The sequence below is a fragment of the Callospermophilus lateralis genome, chromosome 11 (assembly GCF_048772815.1).
Source record: "Callospermophilus lateralis isolate mCalLat2 chromosome 11, mCalLat2.hap1, whole genome shotgun sequence".
Taxonomy (NCBI): domain Eukaryota; kingdom Metazoa; phylum Chordata; class Mammalia; order Rodentia; family Sciuridae; genus Callospermophilus; species Callospermophilus lateralis.
The window spans coordinates 1,707,978-1,728,418 of NC_135315.1; the positions used below are offsets into that span (position 1 = coordinate 1,707,978).

General features: G+C 56.4%; 1 protein-coding gene across 4 annotated transcripts in view; it reads right to left on the reverse strand.

The window, feature by feature from the left end:
• Baiap2 (BAR/IMD domain containing adaptor protein 2) overlaps nucleotides 1-18,820 on the reverse strand; it is a 65,221-nt gene extending 46,401 nt beyond the window's left edge. For all 4 annotated transcript variants that reach the window (XR_013092733.2, XM_076871635.2, XM_076871637.2 and 1 more), the window contains exons 1-3: nucleotides 18,679-18,820; nucleotides 3,726-3,801; nucleotides 898-984 (exon numbers count right to left, since the gene is read on the reverse strand). Coding sequence is in view for 3 of the 4 variants with exons in the window: in XM_076871635.2 (XP_076727750.1) it covers nucleotides 898-984; nucleotides 3,726-3,801; nucleotides 18,679-18,732 (217 nt within the window). In the remaining variant the exon portion in view is untranslated. The remainder of the gene's footprint in view (nucleotides 1-897; nucleotides 985-3,725; nucleotides 3,802-18,678) is intronic.
• Nucleotides 18,821-20,441: the final 1,621 nt, after the last annotated feature.

The window sequence follows — 20,441 nt, forward strand, 5'->3', positions numbered from 1 at the left end:
GGCCAAACATGAGGACAGGTCCCAGGATAGCAGGGAAGCTTCCACAGACAAGGTGACCAGAAGAAGAAAGTCTGTCCTCTGTGCCCAGAGGCTAGTGATTCTTGACCAATTTAGGTTTTCTCACTGATCCAAGGCCAACCTGCTGGCCACAGCCTGCCGAAGAGCTGTGACGGAGCCCAGACCGGGCCGCTCCAGGCCCACCCCCAGCCACGGCATCCCAATGAGGGAAGGCAGCCCACAGCCACATCAACACCAGTGCCCTGAGTCAGGAAGACCACAGAAACTGGACTCCACCCAAAGCCCGGCTTGCACCAGGGCTCAGGGGCCTGCAACCTCCATGTCCCACAGCACCCCGCAACTGTGTTAGTGATATGTGCTCCTCCTAGAATGTTCACAAAGCCAGAGCCCGAAGAAAACAGCCATCTGCCCAAGAACCCCACCCATTAACACACTGGGTCCCCTCCCTCCCCCTCACGAGGCATGGGCACACACGGCACATGGGGGAATCACACCCCCCCGGGGGCTTACACCCTTGTCACTTATTTGCACAGCAGGAGTGATTCTGCAAGTCGGCAAGCACCACCAGCAGAGTACCCTGCCATACTAGCTCAGGAGGTTGCCCTTCAAGTTCTGCTGTGCCTGCACACCTCAGCCCAGCCACACTCCTCAGGGGAGAAGGCCACCACTGTGCTCCACGCAGCCCAGTGCATTCGCTTTCCATGGGGTGCCCCTCACCAGCTCTGAAGGGCACTGTCATTTTAATATCTTTTCTTATCTGGTAGATAACTATGACTCCAAATGGAAGAAGGGCCAGGCACAAGACCAGATTCTAGACCTGCTTGGGTACCTCCTACAACTTAGGGATCTCGAGGCTCTCTACGGGGCCCAGGGTCTCACCAAGTTCCTTGGAGCCCTGACTCTCGCTGGCCAGCTCTCCCATCTTCACCAGGGCATCGAAATAGCCTTTGGCAGCGAAGGTCACACCTGAGAAGAAAGGAGAAAGCAGTTACTTCCCACTCAAGGTGCTTGCAGCAAAAACACGGCCACGGCAGCTGAGGTCAACCCCGCCTTGGCCTGGATGACCAAAGAGCTCTCCAGCTGGACCCTGGGTTGGATGTCACCCTGTTGCTTGTTGATGCTATTTCACTCCAATCGTAAGGGCTCCTTTTATTTCTCAGAACACAGTGTTCTGTGCAGCTCCAGGGCTACTCCCCATCACGTGCTATTTGCTGATAGGGAGGAGCTCTACTGTAAGTGCACTTCACAAGAGCCGACCCTGGGCAAGAGCACCACCAACCTGAGGCTAGGAAGCTACGGGTTCACTCCCAGACACCAAGCCAAACCCACAGAGGGCGAGCCATTTCTTGCTGTTCCTGGATCCTAGCACAAGGTCCAATGGGAGTAGGAGCCACTGCTCAGAGCAGCTTCCAGGTACCCCTGGGCACTGTTAAGGCCAGAGATGCCTCCTGTCTGTTACCACAGAAGGAAGGAATGCCCATTTGACCCAGTGGGCATGGAGAGCTCAGCCCTGCTGACCTCCACCCCAGCTTGGGGGAGCAGCAGCACACAGAGGAACTAGCAGTCTGGGCCTCCCTCCTGGTAACTCATGGGACCCTCTCCAACACTTGCTGTGCCTGACAAACTCCTGTATGTGGGAAAGGGCCTGCCCAGGCTGCACAAGGAACAGGGCGAGTCACAGTAGCATAATTACAATTTCTAATCTGTGTGCTAAGCCCAGCTAGGGGCTCATAACTGGGTCTTTGATCACATTTTGCTTATAGTTCTCAATTAAGTGCACACAAGTTGTTCTGTGGCACAGAACCCTGTACAGGATCCTCATGCTTCTGCTGTCTAAGGAGTGGGCTTCTTAAAATAAATGGGACAAAAAGCAGCAGAAGTCAAGCACTAGGGAGGCCAAGTGCAGCTGAGGTGCTGCGGCTGGCCTGGGTGGCTGAGCTCTGTCCTGGGAGTCACTCAAGGAAAACAGGAAGAGGAAGTGGCCCTCCCCACTGTCCACAACCACCAGTAACCTCACGAGGGGCAGCAGAAAGGCCAGAAAGAAACTCACGCCCGAGCATCAAAGGCTGGAGGGTACAAATCAAAGTGGAAACCACAGGCTGCAGCTGCCACTGAGGTTATAAGTGACAACTTCCAAAAAGCAGGACACCTAGGGACAGAATCCACCAGCCAAGGGAGAGCCACACGAGAGTAAGAAAAAATCCTTCATGGTCTAGGCCACCAGGCATCCCAGACGATGGCTTTGAAGAGGGCAGCCCTCACTGCCTGCAACATCCAAGTTCCACATCCCATCTCCTCAAGGTAGAGCTGTCCTGGACCTTTTGAGTGCACAGGGAAGGCCAGATGCCAGTAGGGAATGAGAGGTTGGTGACATTCAAGGCACACAGGGATGAGTTTTGCTTGGAAAATCAGATTGCAGCATGCTACGCCCGAGACAAGCAGCAAACCTGGCCTGAGACTCAGAGCCTCTTGCCATAGTCAGACTCAGCCCAAAGGCAGCGGCTCTTAGGACACCCGTGAGCTCCAGGCAAGTGGCCTTACAGCAGGGGAATGGGCCGGCTGACACCCCCAGGAGGCCAAGGGCACACTGCACCACTTCCATGCCTGAGGAGCTCCTCCTCGGGGATGGTGTCCTGAAGACCCTGAAGGCTGGCTCTCCATTTGAGGAGGACAGGACAGGACCCAAGTGCACCAGCAGACAGCTGTTCTGTGATCTGGGCCCTGGTGGGCTCCTGGGGCTGTGCTGCTGGGCTCAGGACTACAGAGGAACAGAGTGAGGATGAAGGCAGCCTCCCCGGCAGCCACAGGAACCCTGCAGCATGTTCTTCTTTTCTCTCTCTTTGCAGTACGGGGGATTGACACTGGGTTGCTCTACGACTGAGCTACCGCCCCAGCCCTTCATCTTGAATCAGGGTCTTAGTAACCCAGGCTGGCCTCAGACGTGCCATGCTATTGCTGTAGCCTCTTGAGTCACTAGGATTACAGGTGTGCACCCCCCACCACCAGCTGGAACCACAGCTGTGCACACTGCAGGCAGAGGGCAATTCAGAACATGGAAGCCCTGTGATTACTGGCCAATGCCACTGGCTCCAACAAAGTAGGGACCATAGGCCACTCTCCTGCACTCTGAAGGGAGCGGTTCTTCCCTGGCAAGGCCCAGTGACCTTGTGGTCCTGCAGGAGACTGTTGCTACTGCTCGGGGAGGGTGGGTCTGCAAACAGCACAACTTAGCCCTGCTGGGTGGAAAGACCAGGCCAACCTAGGGCCCAGTGGTATGGGAAACCCATACCCCTCCCTGGGCAGAGGGGATCACAAGGAGCTGAATTCTCAAGGGTTTAGCACTGCCACCCCCAGATCCTGGTCCTCAGTCCCAACACCTGGGGCAGAAGCTGCACAGTATCTGCTCACCAGGGAGAGGTTACAGGGCCCAAATCTAGGGCCACCACAGTACCAGTGGCATCCTGTACACCCTAATCCTAGTTTCCATGTAATCCTGAAGCCCTGGGACAAGACCACCCCACCAGCAAGGAGGTGCAGTCACCATGTGCTGGACACATTCAGAGCTCAGAGAGCTACTCCCTCGCTGGGTTTCTAGTTGGATGTCGTTTCTGGAAGACATGGCTTCCACCCAGAACCTAGGGCCTGAGCTGAAATTCGCCTGCCGGTCAGGGATGGTGAGCCCATAGACAGGGGCTGCTGCTCTCTACCTGCCAGAGCTTTCTCGTAGTTCTTCCCCATGGCGATGAAGTTGCGCAGGCTGGGGTTAAACTGCTCCATGATGGTCTGGAAGAGAGCAGAGAGAGTGGTGTCACCAGTGCTGTCCACACATCACTCTGGGGGGCCCAGCCATGGGGAGGAAGTCCACGGTGGGTATCACTTCCCCAGCTCCAATCCCAGCTCTGGACCTTCCTGAACACCCTCGGGTAAGTGAGCCTGAGCCTGTGTTCACATCTGTACCATTGAAGTGGGCACAGACCCCCGTGCACAGGGTGTCTGCAGAGCAGCAAGGGAATACTCTATGGGCTACGCAGTACTTAGTTGGTACTAAGATGCGTGGCCGCCCAGGCACCATTACCCAGCTGGCAGCGCTGAGTCAGCCCTAGGAGGCCGCCCGCCGGCCACACACAAATGCTCAGCAACGCCCCCCACGCTAAAACCCTAACTCAACACATCAATTACCAAACATCAACTCTGATTAGTACGATCCACAGCCTGATCTGCAAATACCACGCTATGAATAATCCAACAGGCTCCGGATCTGTTTGCCTGACGGACTGCAGCCTCCTGCCAATATCAGCAGTTCTTAGACTCAAGAAATTAGATTTTCCCTGTGAAGGCCAAATAAATGTTTTAATTACAAGGCGTAAAAACAGGCACACACAAACAGAGCCAAATGAGAACTCTACCAGCATAACACGCACGACTACCGACAGCCAACCCAGCCAGGGAGGGCCCTGGGAGCAATTCTGAAAGAAAGCCCTGTCTCGGCCACATCCTAAGCCTTCCGGTGGTTTGTCATGCTGGGAGTCTGATCCTTCCTGAGGATAACAGGAAGGGAAGCTGCCTGGCTCTGCTGGGGCGGGAGGCTGTGGGGCCTCCACCCACCCAACCAAAGCCTGTGGGCGGGGGCAAGGGCAACCCTGTCCCAGCTCCAGACTAGGCCGCAGGACCCGCGGGGCAGGTGAGGAGGGCATTTGAGGACAAGAACACCACTTTACACCATGGGACCTGGCTCCAGGAAATGCACTGACCCATGCTCCATCTACCTTCCTGAGGTATGGCAGCACTGAGACCTGTGTTCTTGAGGACAAGGGCTCAGCTCTGACCCACCCCCTACATGCTTGCCGTCACAGGCTTGCTGTCCCCTCCTCACCACACCAGAGCCCACACCTCAGCAGCAGGGACACCTGCACAGGTATGGGCACAGACTTGTGCCAGCCCAAAGCCCATGTGCACAGGGAGGATGCAGCAGCCACCCAGCCTGCCAGTGCCCCACAAATCCGGTGTCTCTGGAGGGAAGGTGCAAGGGGGCATACGCAGAGGCAGGGCCAGAGGTACTCAGCAGCAGAGTGAAGACAGGAAGGAAAGCAGGCCTCCCCAATGGTGGTAGCTTCCCCCAGGCAGGGCAGGAAGCTGGGGGTGGGGGGAGGTTGAGCAGAAGCATGTCAGTCAGCAGGCCGCTCAAGCTTTGGTGGAGGGCCCAGGTGGATACTAGGAGGCACCCCAGGAGGCTGCTCAGTCCTGATTAGGAACAGGAGGGAAGGTAGTTCCAACAGGGCTGGATTCCTGGGCACTGCACACGGAGCACTGCCATGTGGAGACAGGTAGGGTGAATGGAGGGGAAAGGGTGGCCACATGCAAGCCTCTGGTCTGGGAGGGCAAGTGAAGCGTACTGCACACAGGATGGGGACCAGGGTCTGCACCAGTGGGATCCAAGGGGTGCCTGGAAACAGGCAGGGATACCCCACGGGCAGTGGGATGAGACATGTGTGGTGTCTGGGGGCATGGGTACAACAAGTGCTTCTGGGCATTTTGGGAGGCAGTGGATGAGCTCTGAGCTCCCAGCAGCAGTGTTTAAATCCCCACCCCCCCCCAGACCCAGGAATGCAGAAAAACTCCATGAGTGGGACTGCCGTTAGAGACAGGAAAAAGTGGGGCGCTGACCTGGCAAGGGTGCATGTGACTGATCATGGTGTTCTGGTGCAGGCTTCTGCACGTTCACCTGTGCACACGCGTGCACTGACTGCATCAGACATGCTTCTCACTGGCTGAGACTGACAAGTCTGAGAGCTGGCCCCAGAGGCTTCCCTGCTCACAAGACCCCAAAGAGCCTGGCTCCAGGCTCATGGCCCCCGTGTCTCCTGCAACCCCCAGGAGGAAGAGAGACCTAACCCGGGATCCTGAGCCCTGTTAACACTCTGAGTGACAGGAGAAAACACAAGAGCAGCCCAGGGCCTGGACAGACAGGTCACTGAGGTTTCACTTCCTTGGTGCAGCAGCTGAGCTCACACACAAGGAATGTGAGGAAGTGGGCAGGGCGGTTCGGGTGCCAGCCAGGCCACCTGAGCATACTATGGCCTCCATCTGCTGAGGGAGCAGCCAGCCAGGACACACAGGTGCTGCCGTCTCAGCCTGGAGGTGGTGGCAGAGGCAGGTACCCTCAGCTAACAGCCGAGAGGGCTGGTCCTTGCTGAGGAGGCCAACTCCTCCTCCCAGCTCTGCACACCAGTACCCAGGCCTGGCCACAAGAGGGGGGCTTTTGTGGAGCCATGTCTCAGTGCTCCTGGTGAATGTCACCAACCCTCACCCGGGTCATCCATCTCTTGGCAATCATGGGAGGGACCCAGTGGTTGGTGAAGGGACCAACCCCTCTGGGAGGAATCCATCTCTGGCAAAAGGACACTTTTCTGAGCTCCCAGGTCCATCCTATCTTTCTAGGGCTCACAGAGACTATTTTAAGCTAGTGGGCCAAGCTGTCCCCATGAGAAAACCAAGACGTGCCCAACCACCCTCAGAGGCTCTGAGTGGAGGCTCCTGCCCCGCTCACACAGCCCGGAGAGGTGAGCGCACGCCAGGCCTGCCCTCCCTGGCTGGCTCCCGGGCCAGCGGCCTCTATAGTGTCCAGGGGTACTTACAGCTGGCAGGGGCTTTAGAGTATACCTGGGGTTCTTGTGAGGGGACCATGGGGGCCAATGAAAGTAGGAGCAGCCTCACCTCAACTACCTCCTCCCCTGGAAAGGACGCCAACCCCACATGGAGTGGAGTGGAGGGCAGCCAGAGCAGCTGCAGGACTGCCAGGGCAAACTGCGCTCAAAGATCTGTTTTCTTTAAAAGGGGGAAAAGGCGACTCCTTGGATTCCACTGGGCAGTCTAGAGGGTGACCATCTGCCAAGCCAATGAGGACAAAGGGCAGAGAGCAGCTATCCTCACCTCCCCCTACTTGAGGGAACAGGGAGAGGGCCAGAGTATTTACAGAAAGGAGGTATGCCAAAGGACTTTGCCCTCGGGCTCCGGCACCCCGTCTGCAACTGCCAGCCCAGGATCCTGTCAACAGTCCCCCTCCAGCACTACCTAGGAAGACCAGTCACTCCTAGCAAAGGACACAGGGGGTGTCTGGCCACCTCCCTGTGTGCTGTGCTTGTGTATGCCACCGGCATGTGCAGCAGGGCTAGCCACAGCTCCCCCTCACCCAGAGGACACTCAGAGAAAAGGGACACTGGAATCTCCCTGGCTGCCTGGGATCCTCTCCAGACCCACTTTACAGGTGGACAAAGTAAGGGTTAGGCTTCAGGAAGCCTATCCCCAGCCTAGTTCCTTGTAGAGCCAAGTCCTGCTTCAGCACTGGGCCAACCAAAGGGCCAAACTCACCCCCTCCTCAATGGCCCCAGGGCGATCCCCCAGTAAGTCACACTCCAGCAAAGTCAGAAAGAACAGGGAGGGTGGGGCAACATGCTCCTCTTCCAGAAGCCAGTGCTCAACAGCTCACCACAGGACGAGGGCCTACGCCTGCCCACCTGCTGCCAGCAAGCACTAGCTCCTACTTCCCAGGAGCCCAGGGCTGCCCACCATCACCCCCATCACTGCTGGATCTCAGCAAGAGAAACACACACAAGCTTCCAGGCTGGTAGCCCTAGGGAACCTTTCTAGGTCTCCCATGGTGCCACTGCCCAGGTAAGAGGGTTGTGCAGACAGACACAGACCTCATGGCACCCCAGTCCAGGTTTTCCCAGAAACTCTACCCAGGATTCCAAGGCTCCCAGGGAAGGGTGGGCAGGACAGGGACACACAGGAACTGATGATGGAGCCCAGCCTGGGAGCCTGTGGCCCACGCATTCAGTGCATGGGTGGTGTGTAGACAAGGCTCTCCCTGGAAGACTTCCCAGGGCTCACTGTCCTAGGATACAGCCTCAGTCTCCCCACTGTAGGGGGTACAGGCAGAGAGAGCGTGGCATCCATCATCCATGGGACCACCTGCTGTGGCCTCCCCGACAAGGAGCACTGACAGGCTCAGGATCCTGGGCCAGGGTGCTGTTCACAGTACAAGAGAAACTTGTGTGTGTGTGTGTGTGTGTGTGTGTGTGTGTGTGTGTGTTTTATCTTATTCTGAAAACTGGGGGGAATCTTTATTTTTATAGTACTGGGGATTTAACTTAGGGGTATTTTACCACTGAGCTACATCCCCAGCCCAACTTTTTATTAAGAGATGGGTCTTGGGGATGTGGCTCAAATGGTAACGCGCTCACCTGGCATGCACGGGGCGCTGGGTTGATCCTCAGCACCACATAAAAATAAAATAAAGATGTTGTGTCCACCGAAAACTAAAAAATAAATATTAAAAATAAATCTCTCTCAAAAAAAAAAAAAGAGAGAGATGGGTCTTGCTAAATTGCTGTGGTTGGCCTCAAACTTGCAATCCTCCTGTCTCAACCTCAGCCTCCTGAGTTGCTGGGATTGTAGGAGTGAGCCTGGCAAGCACTGAGAGGGCTGCCTGGAAAAGGGAGACCTTGAGCTGCACCTCTCCTGCTTACCCTCAGAGAGGTAGGAGTGTGTGTGTGTGTGTGTGTGTGTGTGTGTGTGTGTGTCTGTGTGTCTATGTGTCAGACAGCAAGTAGACGCACACTTCCAGAAAGAACAGGGCATTTACTGTGAGGAGGGGTGTGAAGATGGCAGGAGCCTAAAGGTTCCAGAGAAGAGCACGGCAACCCAAGTGGAGCTCCCCTCCTTGTACCCTGCCCCTTCCTGGCCAGCACTTCAGCCTGTGTGACAGCAGGGACCCCCTAGAGCAGAAGGGAGGCCCCGGCAGCCACACTGCCATGCAGTGCTCTCCAGGGCCACCTGCTGTGTGTGAGCCCAGTCCTCAACCCAAGGCCAAGCAGCCTCATGAGTGCTCTGCAGCGGCAGGTACCAACGCCAAGAGACCGGCACCTTTTTGGAGAAAGACACCCTGACCACTCTGAAGAGAGAAAAGGGAGGTCGGGGGCCACCAGGCTTGCAAGGGCAGCTTCAGGGCCTCAGGGAGGTAGGCTGGTTTCAGGGAAGATGGATGGGTTGATGGCAGAGCCCAAGAACTTCTGGAGCCAGAAGGGGGACCAGCAGGGTGGTGGGGATGGGTGCTATGCCACACCTCCAGGCCTGGCAGGGCCTGGGTAGGAGACACCTGCTGTGATATGGTGGTTCTCAGCTCTGGTGCCTCCTCTGGAGAAGCTGCCATCATTAATAAAGAAGCTCCCCACGTCTCTGGCCAGGTGCCCAGACGAAACAGTCGGAAGCAAGGTGAACTCTTATCAGCAGAGGTCCAGGACAGGTCCTCCTCCTGTCGTCCCTGCCTGCCCCCACCAGCTGGGTCTGGGAAGCCTAGGAGAGAGACCACCCCAGGGTGCAGCAGAGTCCAGGATGAAAACCACAGGAGACTCAATTCTGAAAAATTCTCCAGCAGGGCCTGTCTACAGACCCCTGCAGAAGGTCCACCATGGGTGTCATGCAGGCATTCAGACTTAAGGCCCCCAAAGCTCCCGAGTGCCTACTTTCCGTTCAGAGGCCTTTGACACCTACACTCCTACACCCAGTTTTTTCCAGGGGTCTATACCTCTCAGGTTCCAGTCCAACCTCTCATGCGTGAGGTCCTCAGGGGAGTACCTAAAGGAAAAGCCACACCTAGGGCCCTGAAGGGCAGTCACCTGAGTCAGGCCCCACACAAGGAAATCCAATGTAGGCACAGGTTGAGAGGTTCAGCTGGTGGGTACCAGGTGAGTGAGGGTGGAAGACAGGCCTCTAACTCTTGCTCTACTTCAAGAGCAACCTCCATAGGTGATTGTAAGTTTTGGATCGAAGGAACCGCTGAGCTAGAGCCAGTCCTTGGCAACCTCCATAGGAACTGGACAACATCCATCACTCCAGTAGCCACAGGGAAGCAGGGGCCAGATATGGGACCAAACAGCCTGGCCATGACCTTCCTGTCTGAGAAGCATAGCCTGACCGTCCCAATCCCCATGGGAACAGGACCCCAGCAAGCCTCGCAGATCCCCTCCCCCAGGGTCCAGCCACACTGGCCTGGGTCACAGATTTCACCCCTGGGAGTTCTGCCTGTACTGGGGAGGTGCACACTCAAACCACTTTGTGGATAGCCTCGAGCTGAAGCCATGTTCCCAGGCTGAGTGCTGTACGATGATATCACAGCATGGGCACTGGAACCCCACTTTCATAAGATGGGACTACAATGTGATCGAAGTTGGAAGGGATTTGAAATAGAATCAGTAGACAGGTCACCACCATTAAGGCAGACAGCACCTAGGACACCCCTCCTACACCAGACCAGCTCAGTGTACCTCCACAATGGGTCAGAGGGTGGGATGGGATGAACTGTGTCCCTCCCAAAACTTGTGCTGAAGCCCTAACCCCAGCACCTTAGTGACAGTACCTGGAGATAGGCTGGCCCCAAATTTATGATCCTCCTTCCTCAGCTGCTGGGATTACAGGCCTGTGTCAGTTCCTGGCTGGAGACAGAGTCTTCAGAGCGATCAAGAGTCACCAGGGTGGCCTCTAATCTAATCTATTGGTTACCTTAAGGTTAGGACACAAACACACGAGGACCCAGGAGGAGACATCTGTCTGCAAGCCAAAGAGAGAAGCCTCAGGAGGAAGCAGCCTGGCCACACCTGAGCTCAGGCTCGGGCCTTGGGGACTAAGAGGACAAACTACTGTTTTAGTCATCAGTTTGGGGCTGGGTTCTGCAGCCTGAGATGACTGTCACTGGGTCATCCCCCCATTGTGGAGAGGCCCCACAATCAGTCCTCCCATCACCACTGATCACACAAGGATCCTGGTGACTGCTTTGCTATGAGGACAGCCAAGGCCACTCACTGAGCTGTCCTCCCCACTAGAGAATTGGCCAGGTTCTACAGGGTCAGGATCATTGCTAGAAAGGAACTACTAATGAGCAAACCAGAAGGCAGCCCTGGAAGGCTATGGGATGGTCTGTCCCCACACTGACCTCGGGTCAAGGCTCAAGAGTTGCTGCCACACACAGCACACAGGACCCCCTGCACCCAGGAATGGGATGGCTGTCCCCACCTCTACTGACCGTTCTCTGAAGAACTTTCCATGCCACATGCTGATAGCCCTGGCCACAACTGACCCAAAACTCTATGTACCAGAAAATATTCTATCCTCTCCCTGAACTGCTGGTGAGAAACAGTGGCACAGGAGCAAACCATCTTGCCTGAAATGCCAGGGGCTGCTGCAGCACAGGATGGAAGTGGCACCCAGGGAGCCAGACCCTAGAGTCCAGCCTGGTTCAAATCCTGGCTCAGCCACCTATCAGCTGACCAGTGTGGAGATGCTACTTCATGTGGGAGGCTCCCACACAGGTCCCCAGGACCCTTCATGAAGCAGGTGTGAGGATAACTGAAGCCACGTGCTAGGCCTGAAGCGAGCAGCAGGGAGACCCTCTGAGATAGCCTGCAGACTGCAGAGTCCAGCCTTTCTTGATGACGTTCTGCCTCTTCAACACAGAGCCAGCCTGAGAGGGCGGTAACATGGTCCAGGCCCAGGTGCCCGACTTCACAGTCTCCTCCCTGGGTGGGATTGGGACTCCTGCCTCTGGTCTGACCCCAGTCAGGGCTCCAATCCTCCTACCACCACCACTCCAAGGAACATCAAGGCCCCAGACCCTCAGTCCAAGAATAGGATAGACCTTCCATGGGCAATGATGGATGGGAGTAGTGGACGTTAGGCCTCTTTTACCAAAGATAGTCATCCAGGACAAAGGAGGTCAGCAGGCCCCTACCATAGGCAGAGAAGAGCCAGGTATGTGGAGGGGCCCAGTCCATCTCTGCCTCCACCACACGCTGTAGGATAAAAGCCCCATCTGGAAGCAACAGGGCTCCTCCGCCTGCTACACCACATGTGGCCTGACCACATGTGGCTCCAGCAAGACGATGTTCTTCTGAACAGAACTCCAGCTCACAAGGTGGGCACCGTCTCCCCTCAACATCCCACCCCATCCCAATGTCAGAATGCAGATAGTTCACAGCAGACACCTTTACCGTCCCTGCATGTTACAATCCCTACATCTCAACACTATCACCAGCAGCAGTGAGACATGTGGGTGGTCACCGGGACAGGTGTCCGTTCCCTGGCATTATTGGACCTTTCAGTCCACAAACGCTGAAGGACCACCTGAAGGAAGAGAAGGTCTACTGTTGGTTGAACACCTTTAGCTCATCAAGAAAAATGCCACGGACAAGAATAGCAGAACTGGCTTCCAGAGGCTTGGAAGAGAACTCAGGGCATTTTCCATCAACTACTCCAATGGACTCGGGTAGTGTTAGGGACTCCCAGTTGCCGACAGCCCTCAGATAAAATGTAGCTCAGAAGGCTCTGACTCCAAATGCAAAATAGTTTTGGCAGAACCCTACCCATTGTTTTAAATTTTTTTCTAAACATTTTTTTTTTGGTAGTACTAGTGATAGAACCCAGGGTCTTGCACATGCTAGGCAAGCATTCTACCACTGTGCTACAGCCCAGCCCCCAAATAATTCTGAAGGGTCTATTTCTGCAAGTATTAAATAAAAATTCTAAGCAAGAAGAAAGCACTAACTGGGCCTTGGTGCCACTGGGGTCTTTGTCTCCAGGCTCTTTCATCTTGACCTGCACAACTCACACCCATGCCCCATGAGACAGGATGGGATCGACCTTGTACAGGAGAGGACATGAAGATGGCTTCACCAGGCCCTGTGGCCTCCAGGGACCCCAGAGTCATCCTATGGCCCAGCAGTGAGATTCAGCCAAGGTCACACAGACAGGGAACAGGGGGAAAAAGCTGGGGAAGGTTTCTTCTAGCAGCCCCTACAGGAAGAGTGAGGACCAGGCAGTCTTTCCCAGGGCTCAGCTCACAACCCAATCTGGAGCAGGGCAGAGATGGCTCCTGCAAGGTGGGTCACAGGAAGGAGCTGAGGAGACAGGGTCCTCAGGGAGCTGGCAAGGGACATCAGGCACCAACCACTCCTCAGCAGAAGTAAAGGCTCCTGGGCTGGGGATGTGGCTCAAGCAGTAGCGCACTCGCCTGGCACGCGTGCGGCCCGGGTTTGATCCTCAGCACCACATACAAACAAGGATGTTGTGTTCGCCGAAAAACTAAAAAATAAATAAATAAATCCTCTCTCTCTCTCTCTCTCTCTCTCTCTTTAAAAAAAAAAAAAAAAGTAGTAAAGGCTCCTGCTCCCTGGGGTGGTGGCCACACAGCACCTCAGCCTGCTCCAGGTTCCCAAGGTGAATCACTGGACACCAGTGACTTGTGCTCTAAAGGACAGGAATAGGCTCAGACCTCTTCCCACCCTCTCTGTGTCGCCCTGGCCACTCTAGTCCCACTTGGGCTTTCTGGTCTGCCTGACAAAGGATGAATCACAAAAGCCCCCAGTCCTCAGCAAGGCAAAGTGTTTCCCATTAACCTGCTTTGGCCAGCCTTGCACGTGGGCCACCATGTCCAGGGAGCTGAGCACAGCTGGGCCACTGCTCTCGACAGCTGGAGAGAGCAGACCCACACCAAAGGTAGATAGTGATTCCAGTATGACCTCTCCAGAGATCTCCATGGAACATGGAACTCCCTCACCCCCAAGTACTGACTGGTCTCTGCCAGGCCCTCGGCGTCAGTGAACCCCTGGGCACCAAGCCAAGTGGGTCCTCAATTTGCAAACATGGGTCTCAGGGATACACTACGTAGCAGGAGAAGGACTCCATGTGAAAAGCCTGGGACACCCAGGCTACTCCTTGAGGACCTGCTGCTAGGGCCACTGGGCACAGCTCAGAGGTGCAGCTGTGCCCGTCCCTCTCCCCTACCTCCACTGTGGAGGCCCCTCCAGTCATCTTGCAGCTGTACAGGCACAATCAGAAGCCAGGAATGACTCAGAACTGAGGGGTGGCAGGAGGCTGGAGGAAGGTGCCAGCTCGGTCCACGCCCGGCTGTAATTACTCCAGGCGCAGGCAGCGGATCGCAGCGCAGCGCTGTGCGGGGGAGGCTGACAGCCACTCTGCCGCCCTAAGTGCAAGCCTTCCAGGGCGCACAGGCTTCTCCGACAAGGCCTCAAGGAGCACTGCTGTGACGGCCGGCCGGGCAGCACAGGCAGGTCCTGGCCCAGCAGACCAGCTGAGAGAGAAGACAGAGCCAGCCACCAGTGAGCCAGGACTGGGGCTCCCCCATACCCAACCATTGCCTGGGTGTCTCCACCTCACAAATGACAGCCACAGGCAATGCCACTCACGGGTAGCCAAAGGGGAGAGAGCAACATGAAGCTGAGAGGGGACACATGGTACAGGCCAGACCTGCCCCTTCCCACTGTTCCTGCAGTGACACTGTGAGTACTCCCTGAGCAGGGCCCAAGCCACCACCAGAGTGAAGGGTGATCTGGGTCTCAGTGGGCCTCCTCATGCTCCTCAGCAGCCAGGTCGCTTACCAGCCTTTCCTGCCAGATCTGGCTGCCTGGCATTGTGGGTCAAGGCCCAGCCCGCAGGGCCTGGACCCATGGAAGCTTCAGTCCAACAACAAGAACACCTTCGAAAGCACCCACCTCTCTCTGCCAATGGTGCCCCATGAAAGCCCAGAATACCAGCTTTCATTTTGACCTTGAACATCAAGGCCAGTCAGCCCCACTGATTAAGCTGAACTCCCCAACAAGTCACTCACTCGAGGCAAGAGCCACTGGGACAGTAAACACAGGCAAAGCATTCCCCGAACCCAGGCCAGATGTCGCAAATGACTATTCTCCATAGCCCCAGCAGCCCAGTAACCACCCAGGCACATCCACCAGCACACCAGAGACCGAGTGGCTGTGAGCCAGAGTCAACACCTATAGGACATGGCGGGGGGACAAGGGCTATAGAGGCTGGTCAGCTGGAAGCAGCAGCCTTTGCTGCCCTGGCTGCTCCACAAAGGGGACGGATCCAAACGGCCATAGCTCAAATGCTGGTGATATGCCAGGCAACACGTGGTAACAGGTGCTGGAGGGAAGAGAAGTGCAGGCTGCTCTGTTCCACACTTGGCCATCCTACTAATGATGGTATCCCAGGGGCTGGCCCCAAAAGTGCCTCTAAAATACACACATAGCACCACATACATGTGTACACATATGCTCATGTGTGCACATGCATACACATCAGAGCTCCACTATCAAATCAGTACCTGTCACTTCACCACCTCTTCCAGGGCCTGCAATGCTTAAAAAAAGGGGGCAGACTCCACTGGGGTCTGAATCAGTTGCAGAGTCCCAGGGGCCCCATGCTGCCCACAGCTCCCTAAAACACCCACCTGAAGAAGTGGGTGGGATGAGCTGGGCAAGTGGATTCCTTTCTGCTGACTGCCTGTGCCAGTACTGGCCAATCACACCAGCTCCAGGAACCCTCTGGCACCTGCTATCTTCATAGGTCAGCTGCAACACAGCCAGGTCAGCTTCCTACCAACAGCTACAGGGTGAGGAGAACAATCAGATGGCCTCTGGTGACCAGCCTAACCATGCTAACCCAAGGCTCTGGCACCACACACCATCAACAGCACCTAGGGACTTGCCCATGCTAAGCTTCTCCCCCACCCTGCCACATCAGAGAAGGCAGACAGCACTATCCCGAGAGAAGGTGCTGGAACTCTCACCCTCAAGAGTCACAGGTCACCCCATGCTTCTCTTGAAACACAAGACTATGAGAACACAAGAATCTGACCATCTTTCCTGGCCCTACTGGGAGTGATAGCCAGGTGCTAAAGAAACCCCCTTATGCATGCAGGGACACTTTGAGCACCCCACTTGAGGGAAGGCCCTTAGGTATCAGGCTCCCTGAATTCTGAATGGTGCACCAGTCATCCAGTGGCAGTAGACTCTCCACCCCTGCCCCAGCATGCTGTTCCTAGATCCAGAGGCTGCAGGACTGGCCCTGGGCTCTGCTTCCTGTGACAAAGAGGGAGGGGCCTTCTTCTCTTCACTCTCTTGTTCTCTGCAGGGCCCAAGGCTCTGAGGGGAGTTCCCAGTGGACCTCAGGAAGCTATCTTGTTTTTCCTCCCCTTCATCTTCCATGAAATTCCCCGAGGACATGGCTCCCAAGGGAACTGAGCCACCAGAAAAGAGGTCAAAGTCTGTGTTATGGATTCTTCCAGGAGTAAATCAAAACTGTACATTTTATTCTCAATTTTTCATCAGCAGGGCCAAGAATAAGCCTTCTTTGCCCAGGTAGACACCACTTAGAACTGCAGTTGAGGCAGCAAGAGGGCCATGGCAAACAGCTGAGCTGCATCACAGTGACTCTGAGCAGAGCCACAGCTCAGCCTTTCCAAGAGGCACTGCCAGCACTTCTGCAAGTGCCAGGTCAGGACCAGGACCAGCTTCAACAGGAGCCAGAGTCAGTGTGTCCCAGGAGAGCACAGAGCGCTTTGGTGCCTGGACCGGCCCAACCGGCCCAGATCAGCATATGGGTGGCTTCAGCTGTCTCCTGACAGTGCCTCCATGTGGGCTGGGTTTCTACCTGGCCAACATGCCAACATGCCCAACCTGTACTAGTACTGTCATGGTACTATGGGCTCCCCAAAACACAGAAAAGTTATAGAGCACAGGACTGGAAGACTTGGAAGTCAGCCCCAGAGGGTAGTGAGAACCACCTACATACAAAACCAAACCTGATACTGTGCAGCGGCAGTAGAGCTGGTCACTGGGGCAGAAGCCCCCAAGAGGAACAGCCTCTCAGACACCTGCAGCCTGTTTGTATCCAACACACAAAATTAACTATTGAGATCTCATCACCACCTCCGCACTCAAGAAACACCAACCACTAGCCCACCAAATGCAACACACAGAACTTGTGTGCTTATTGTGAACCCAAACCTGCTGGGCTACAGCCAGAGGGGCCCCTAGTCTTGACAGTTTTTCTGCCACTGTGACAGTTCTCACTTCAGATGTCCAGATGAATTATAGCTGCACATGCTGTATCTGCAGACTGTCTGCTCCAGTGACCAATACTATTAAGGATGACCATGGATCCCCCACAGGATCCAAAGCCAGAGCAAAGACAAACCATGCACCCTCCTGAATCTCAACATTAAAGTTCCTGTTTAATGGTTTCAGCATAGAAGCGAGGAAAAAAGACTGGCCAGCAATTCTCTTCTACCTCCTGCAATAATGAGCAAACTGTAATGGAACTAATGACTAATAATTTAATAAACCTCCCTCCCTTCACAGCATGTGCTTCTACAGAGGGACAAGGCCAGAAACATATGCCACAGATTCTACATGATCCCAAACATAAAACCCTAAAAGCTGTTCTGAATCCTGTTTACCAGCAACTCTAAACATGGCTTCAGAGCTGCTTTAGCCCTCCCCTTCCACCCGCCCAGGATTCCTCCAGAACCATGTAACTGCAACTTTAAAGCCTTTATTAAAAGCTGTATTAAAGTATAATCTGTCCCTGGACTCCAGCTGAAACCAAAGGGGCCACCCCAGAAGCCTCCATCTGGCTATCGGCAGCCAGAGAGAACAAGTTAAGAGGGTTTCACAGGCCACTGGCTAAGAAGGCACAGCCATGGCTGGTTAATACAATTAGAAACTGTTGCTGTGAGAGCGGGTCGCAATCCCATTCAGCGGCCATGAACCAGCCACTGCACGCAAATACCAGCTACTCTAATCGCCAACCTTTCACTTAACCTTCAGACACAGTTTTGAAATAAAGCACGTTTTTGTAAGAAGTCCGCCATGGACCAGCCAGGACAGGGATTTTCTCTTGAGAAAATGCCCCGGGGAACTGCAGTGGGACTGGTGCCATTGAGAGCCCAGAGCTGAGTTGTTGGGGGTGGCAGCCTTGCCTGTGAGAACCACGCTGGAGAAAGAGAAAACCAAGGGCCTGTCCATGTGCACACAAGGCACAAACATGACTGGGAAAGGGTGGAAAGGAAGCTTCTAGGGGCTCTGCCGTTCTTAGATGGAAACTGTCATTTTCACAGATGAAGATGTGAATGCGACTCTTAACACATATCACAAGCAAAGGCGGGCGCGTCAGCCTCCTACACAATTAGTCTTCTCCCTCCGCGGTTACATAAGATGATGGATTATCTGTCCACCCATCCAACCTACCCGCGCTCGACCTCCCACCTTGGGCCACGTCCATTAACACCGGGAAGGAGTTGTAGAAAGGGAAAGCCTGTTGAGAAGTGCCCAAAGACTGGCTAACCGCGCCGGGAAGAGTCCCACTGTGCCACCGCACCTATCAGGCGCAGGGCAACACGCCGCGGCGGCCTACGGCTCCCACACGGCCCCCACGCGGCCCCCACGCTGCCCCCTAGCCCCACGCTCCACTCCGGTCTATAGTGGCCGGGACCGGTTGCGAGGGCTCCCAGGGCCAGGCGCTGCTCCGTCCCCCAGGACGCCAGGCACGGAGAGGTGCGCGGGGGCCGAGCCGCGCCGTCGGGGTGGGGATACCCACCGTGGACTGAGACTGGGGGCGGTGCGGGCAGCAGCGGGCGGAGGAGTCTATGGCGGGCGCGGGCACCTGTGACCAGCTAGAGCTGGGCTCACCACGCTAGCATGCGGAGGCCCCGCAGGAAGACCTCCGAGGGCCCCAGCCACTCTGCCCAGGGGTCGCCTGGTCGGGCCCGAGCGCACCAGGACGGACAGCCCAGCGCTGGGGGCTCACCTTGTAGACATTTTCTGTAAGCCGGTGCATCTCCTCCGAGCGTGACAGCGACATTATTCTGGGTCCCGGCTGCACCACAGACCGGAGCGGAGGCGCAGGCGGCGACAACGACGACGCGGAAACTGCAGAACAAGGAAGCGCGCGGACCCGAACCACAAAACGCGGCGCCGGGCGGCAGCCGCATTTATAGACACCGCATACCCCGCCCCGCCGCAGACCCCGCCCACGCGCCCCGCCCACGCCGCGCCCGGATCACCGCCCCCGGCCGTCCACCCCCGCCCAGTCCGTCGCTGCTAGGCAACCGCTAGGCCCGCTCCTGCGCCGCCCTTCTCATTGGTGAGTTATAAAGATGGGGGCGGGAGGCGGGATCAGAGGCGTGGCACTGTGACCAGATCCAGGCGGCGATTGGTCGATGGTGATGTCGATCCGGAGGAGGAGGCGGAGGCGCGGCACGGGCTGGGGCCCCGGCGCAGCCTGAGGGGGCCCGGGCGACAGCCGGGCTGGGGGCGGGGAGCGGGGGCGGGGCGGCGCAGGAAGAGGGAGCAGAAGGTGGGGGGAGGCGCGCGGGGGGCTCCGGCGCGAGCGCGCGTGGAGGCGGCACTCCACGGGGCGGCCGGCCGGAGGGGGTCGCGGCCTGGCGCCGCAGAGGGTCCCGCCATCGGACGCCTCACCGGAGGCGGGGGCTGCGCGCGATGAGGGAGAGCGCCGAGCTCCGGGCGCCAAGAACGTGGGCCCGCGGGTGAGTCAGCGCGGCAGGCGGTGACCCCGGCCGGCCTTCTGTGAGGAGGGGACCCAGGGAGGACCCTGGGGAGGGTTTCTCGGGCAGGACCTGAGGTGGGCGGGCGCAGGGGCAGTTGGAGGTAGGACTCTGGAGGCTGGCGGTCTGGGCAGGAGGACCCTGGTGAGGGAGGACCCTGGGGGCCTCTGCGGAGAGGCGAGGCGGGTGGGGGAGAGCATCCAGGAGGCCGGGAGGAGGGGGCTCTGGGGAGGGAGCTGGGAGCTGACGGGGTTTAGGGAAGGCCCTGGGAGGTGCTGCTGGGTGGCCACCGGGACGTGTTGGCACACGGGGTTCCTAGTACGATTCCTTTGGAGAAATATTTACATAAATTAGACGAACATCGAGGAGTTATTTGCCTCACATTGTAAAACACCGGAGCACGCTCCCCTTTAATTACGCCTGACACCTCTGCCAGCGTCCTGTTCTTGGACAGCCGGTCACCCGTTCATCCCTTCAACAAGAACAGGCACCCAGAGGACAGAGGTTCACACGCAGGTGTCAGACTCTCAGACACAGCAAGGGACTCCGGCAGGCCCCCCTGCACTGCCCTGCTTCACGTGGAAGAAGAAAAGGGAAGTGGGATTCAGGAGCACAGGGCCACAGCTTGCCTCCTCTCCCTTGGCGTCTTTCCTTCCAGCTGTGGGCCCCCACCTTCCCCTTTTCTTCTTTGTCACTATAGTGTTTTAGGGTCCATCCCTGTGTGTTTATTTTCTCAGATTTTTTTGGTTGTTACAGAAAACCAGCTCAAAGTGGCTCTTACAAATGAGGGCATGTATTGATTGGCTCCTGAGACTGCTAAGTGTCAAGCGTCACCTCTTTCGCCTTGCTGTGGACCAGCGTGATGCAATGCATGTACCCCTACTGATGTTAACACCTGGGCCCTAGGACTGACCTTTGCCTACCTGAACTGGGTCAGGGACCAATAGAGGCAGGAACCCCTGCTTACCTAAGGAAAGTGAGGGTCCAGGACCAGAATGACAGATGG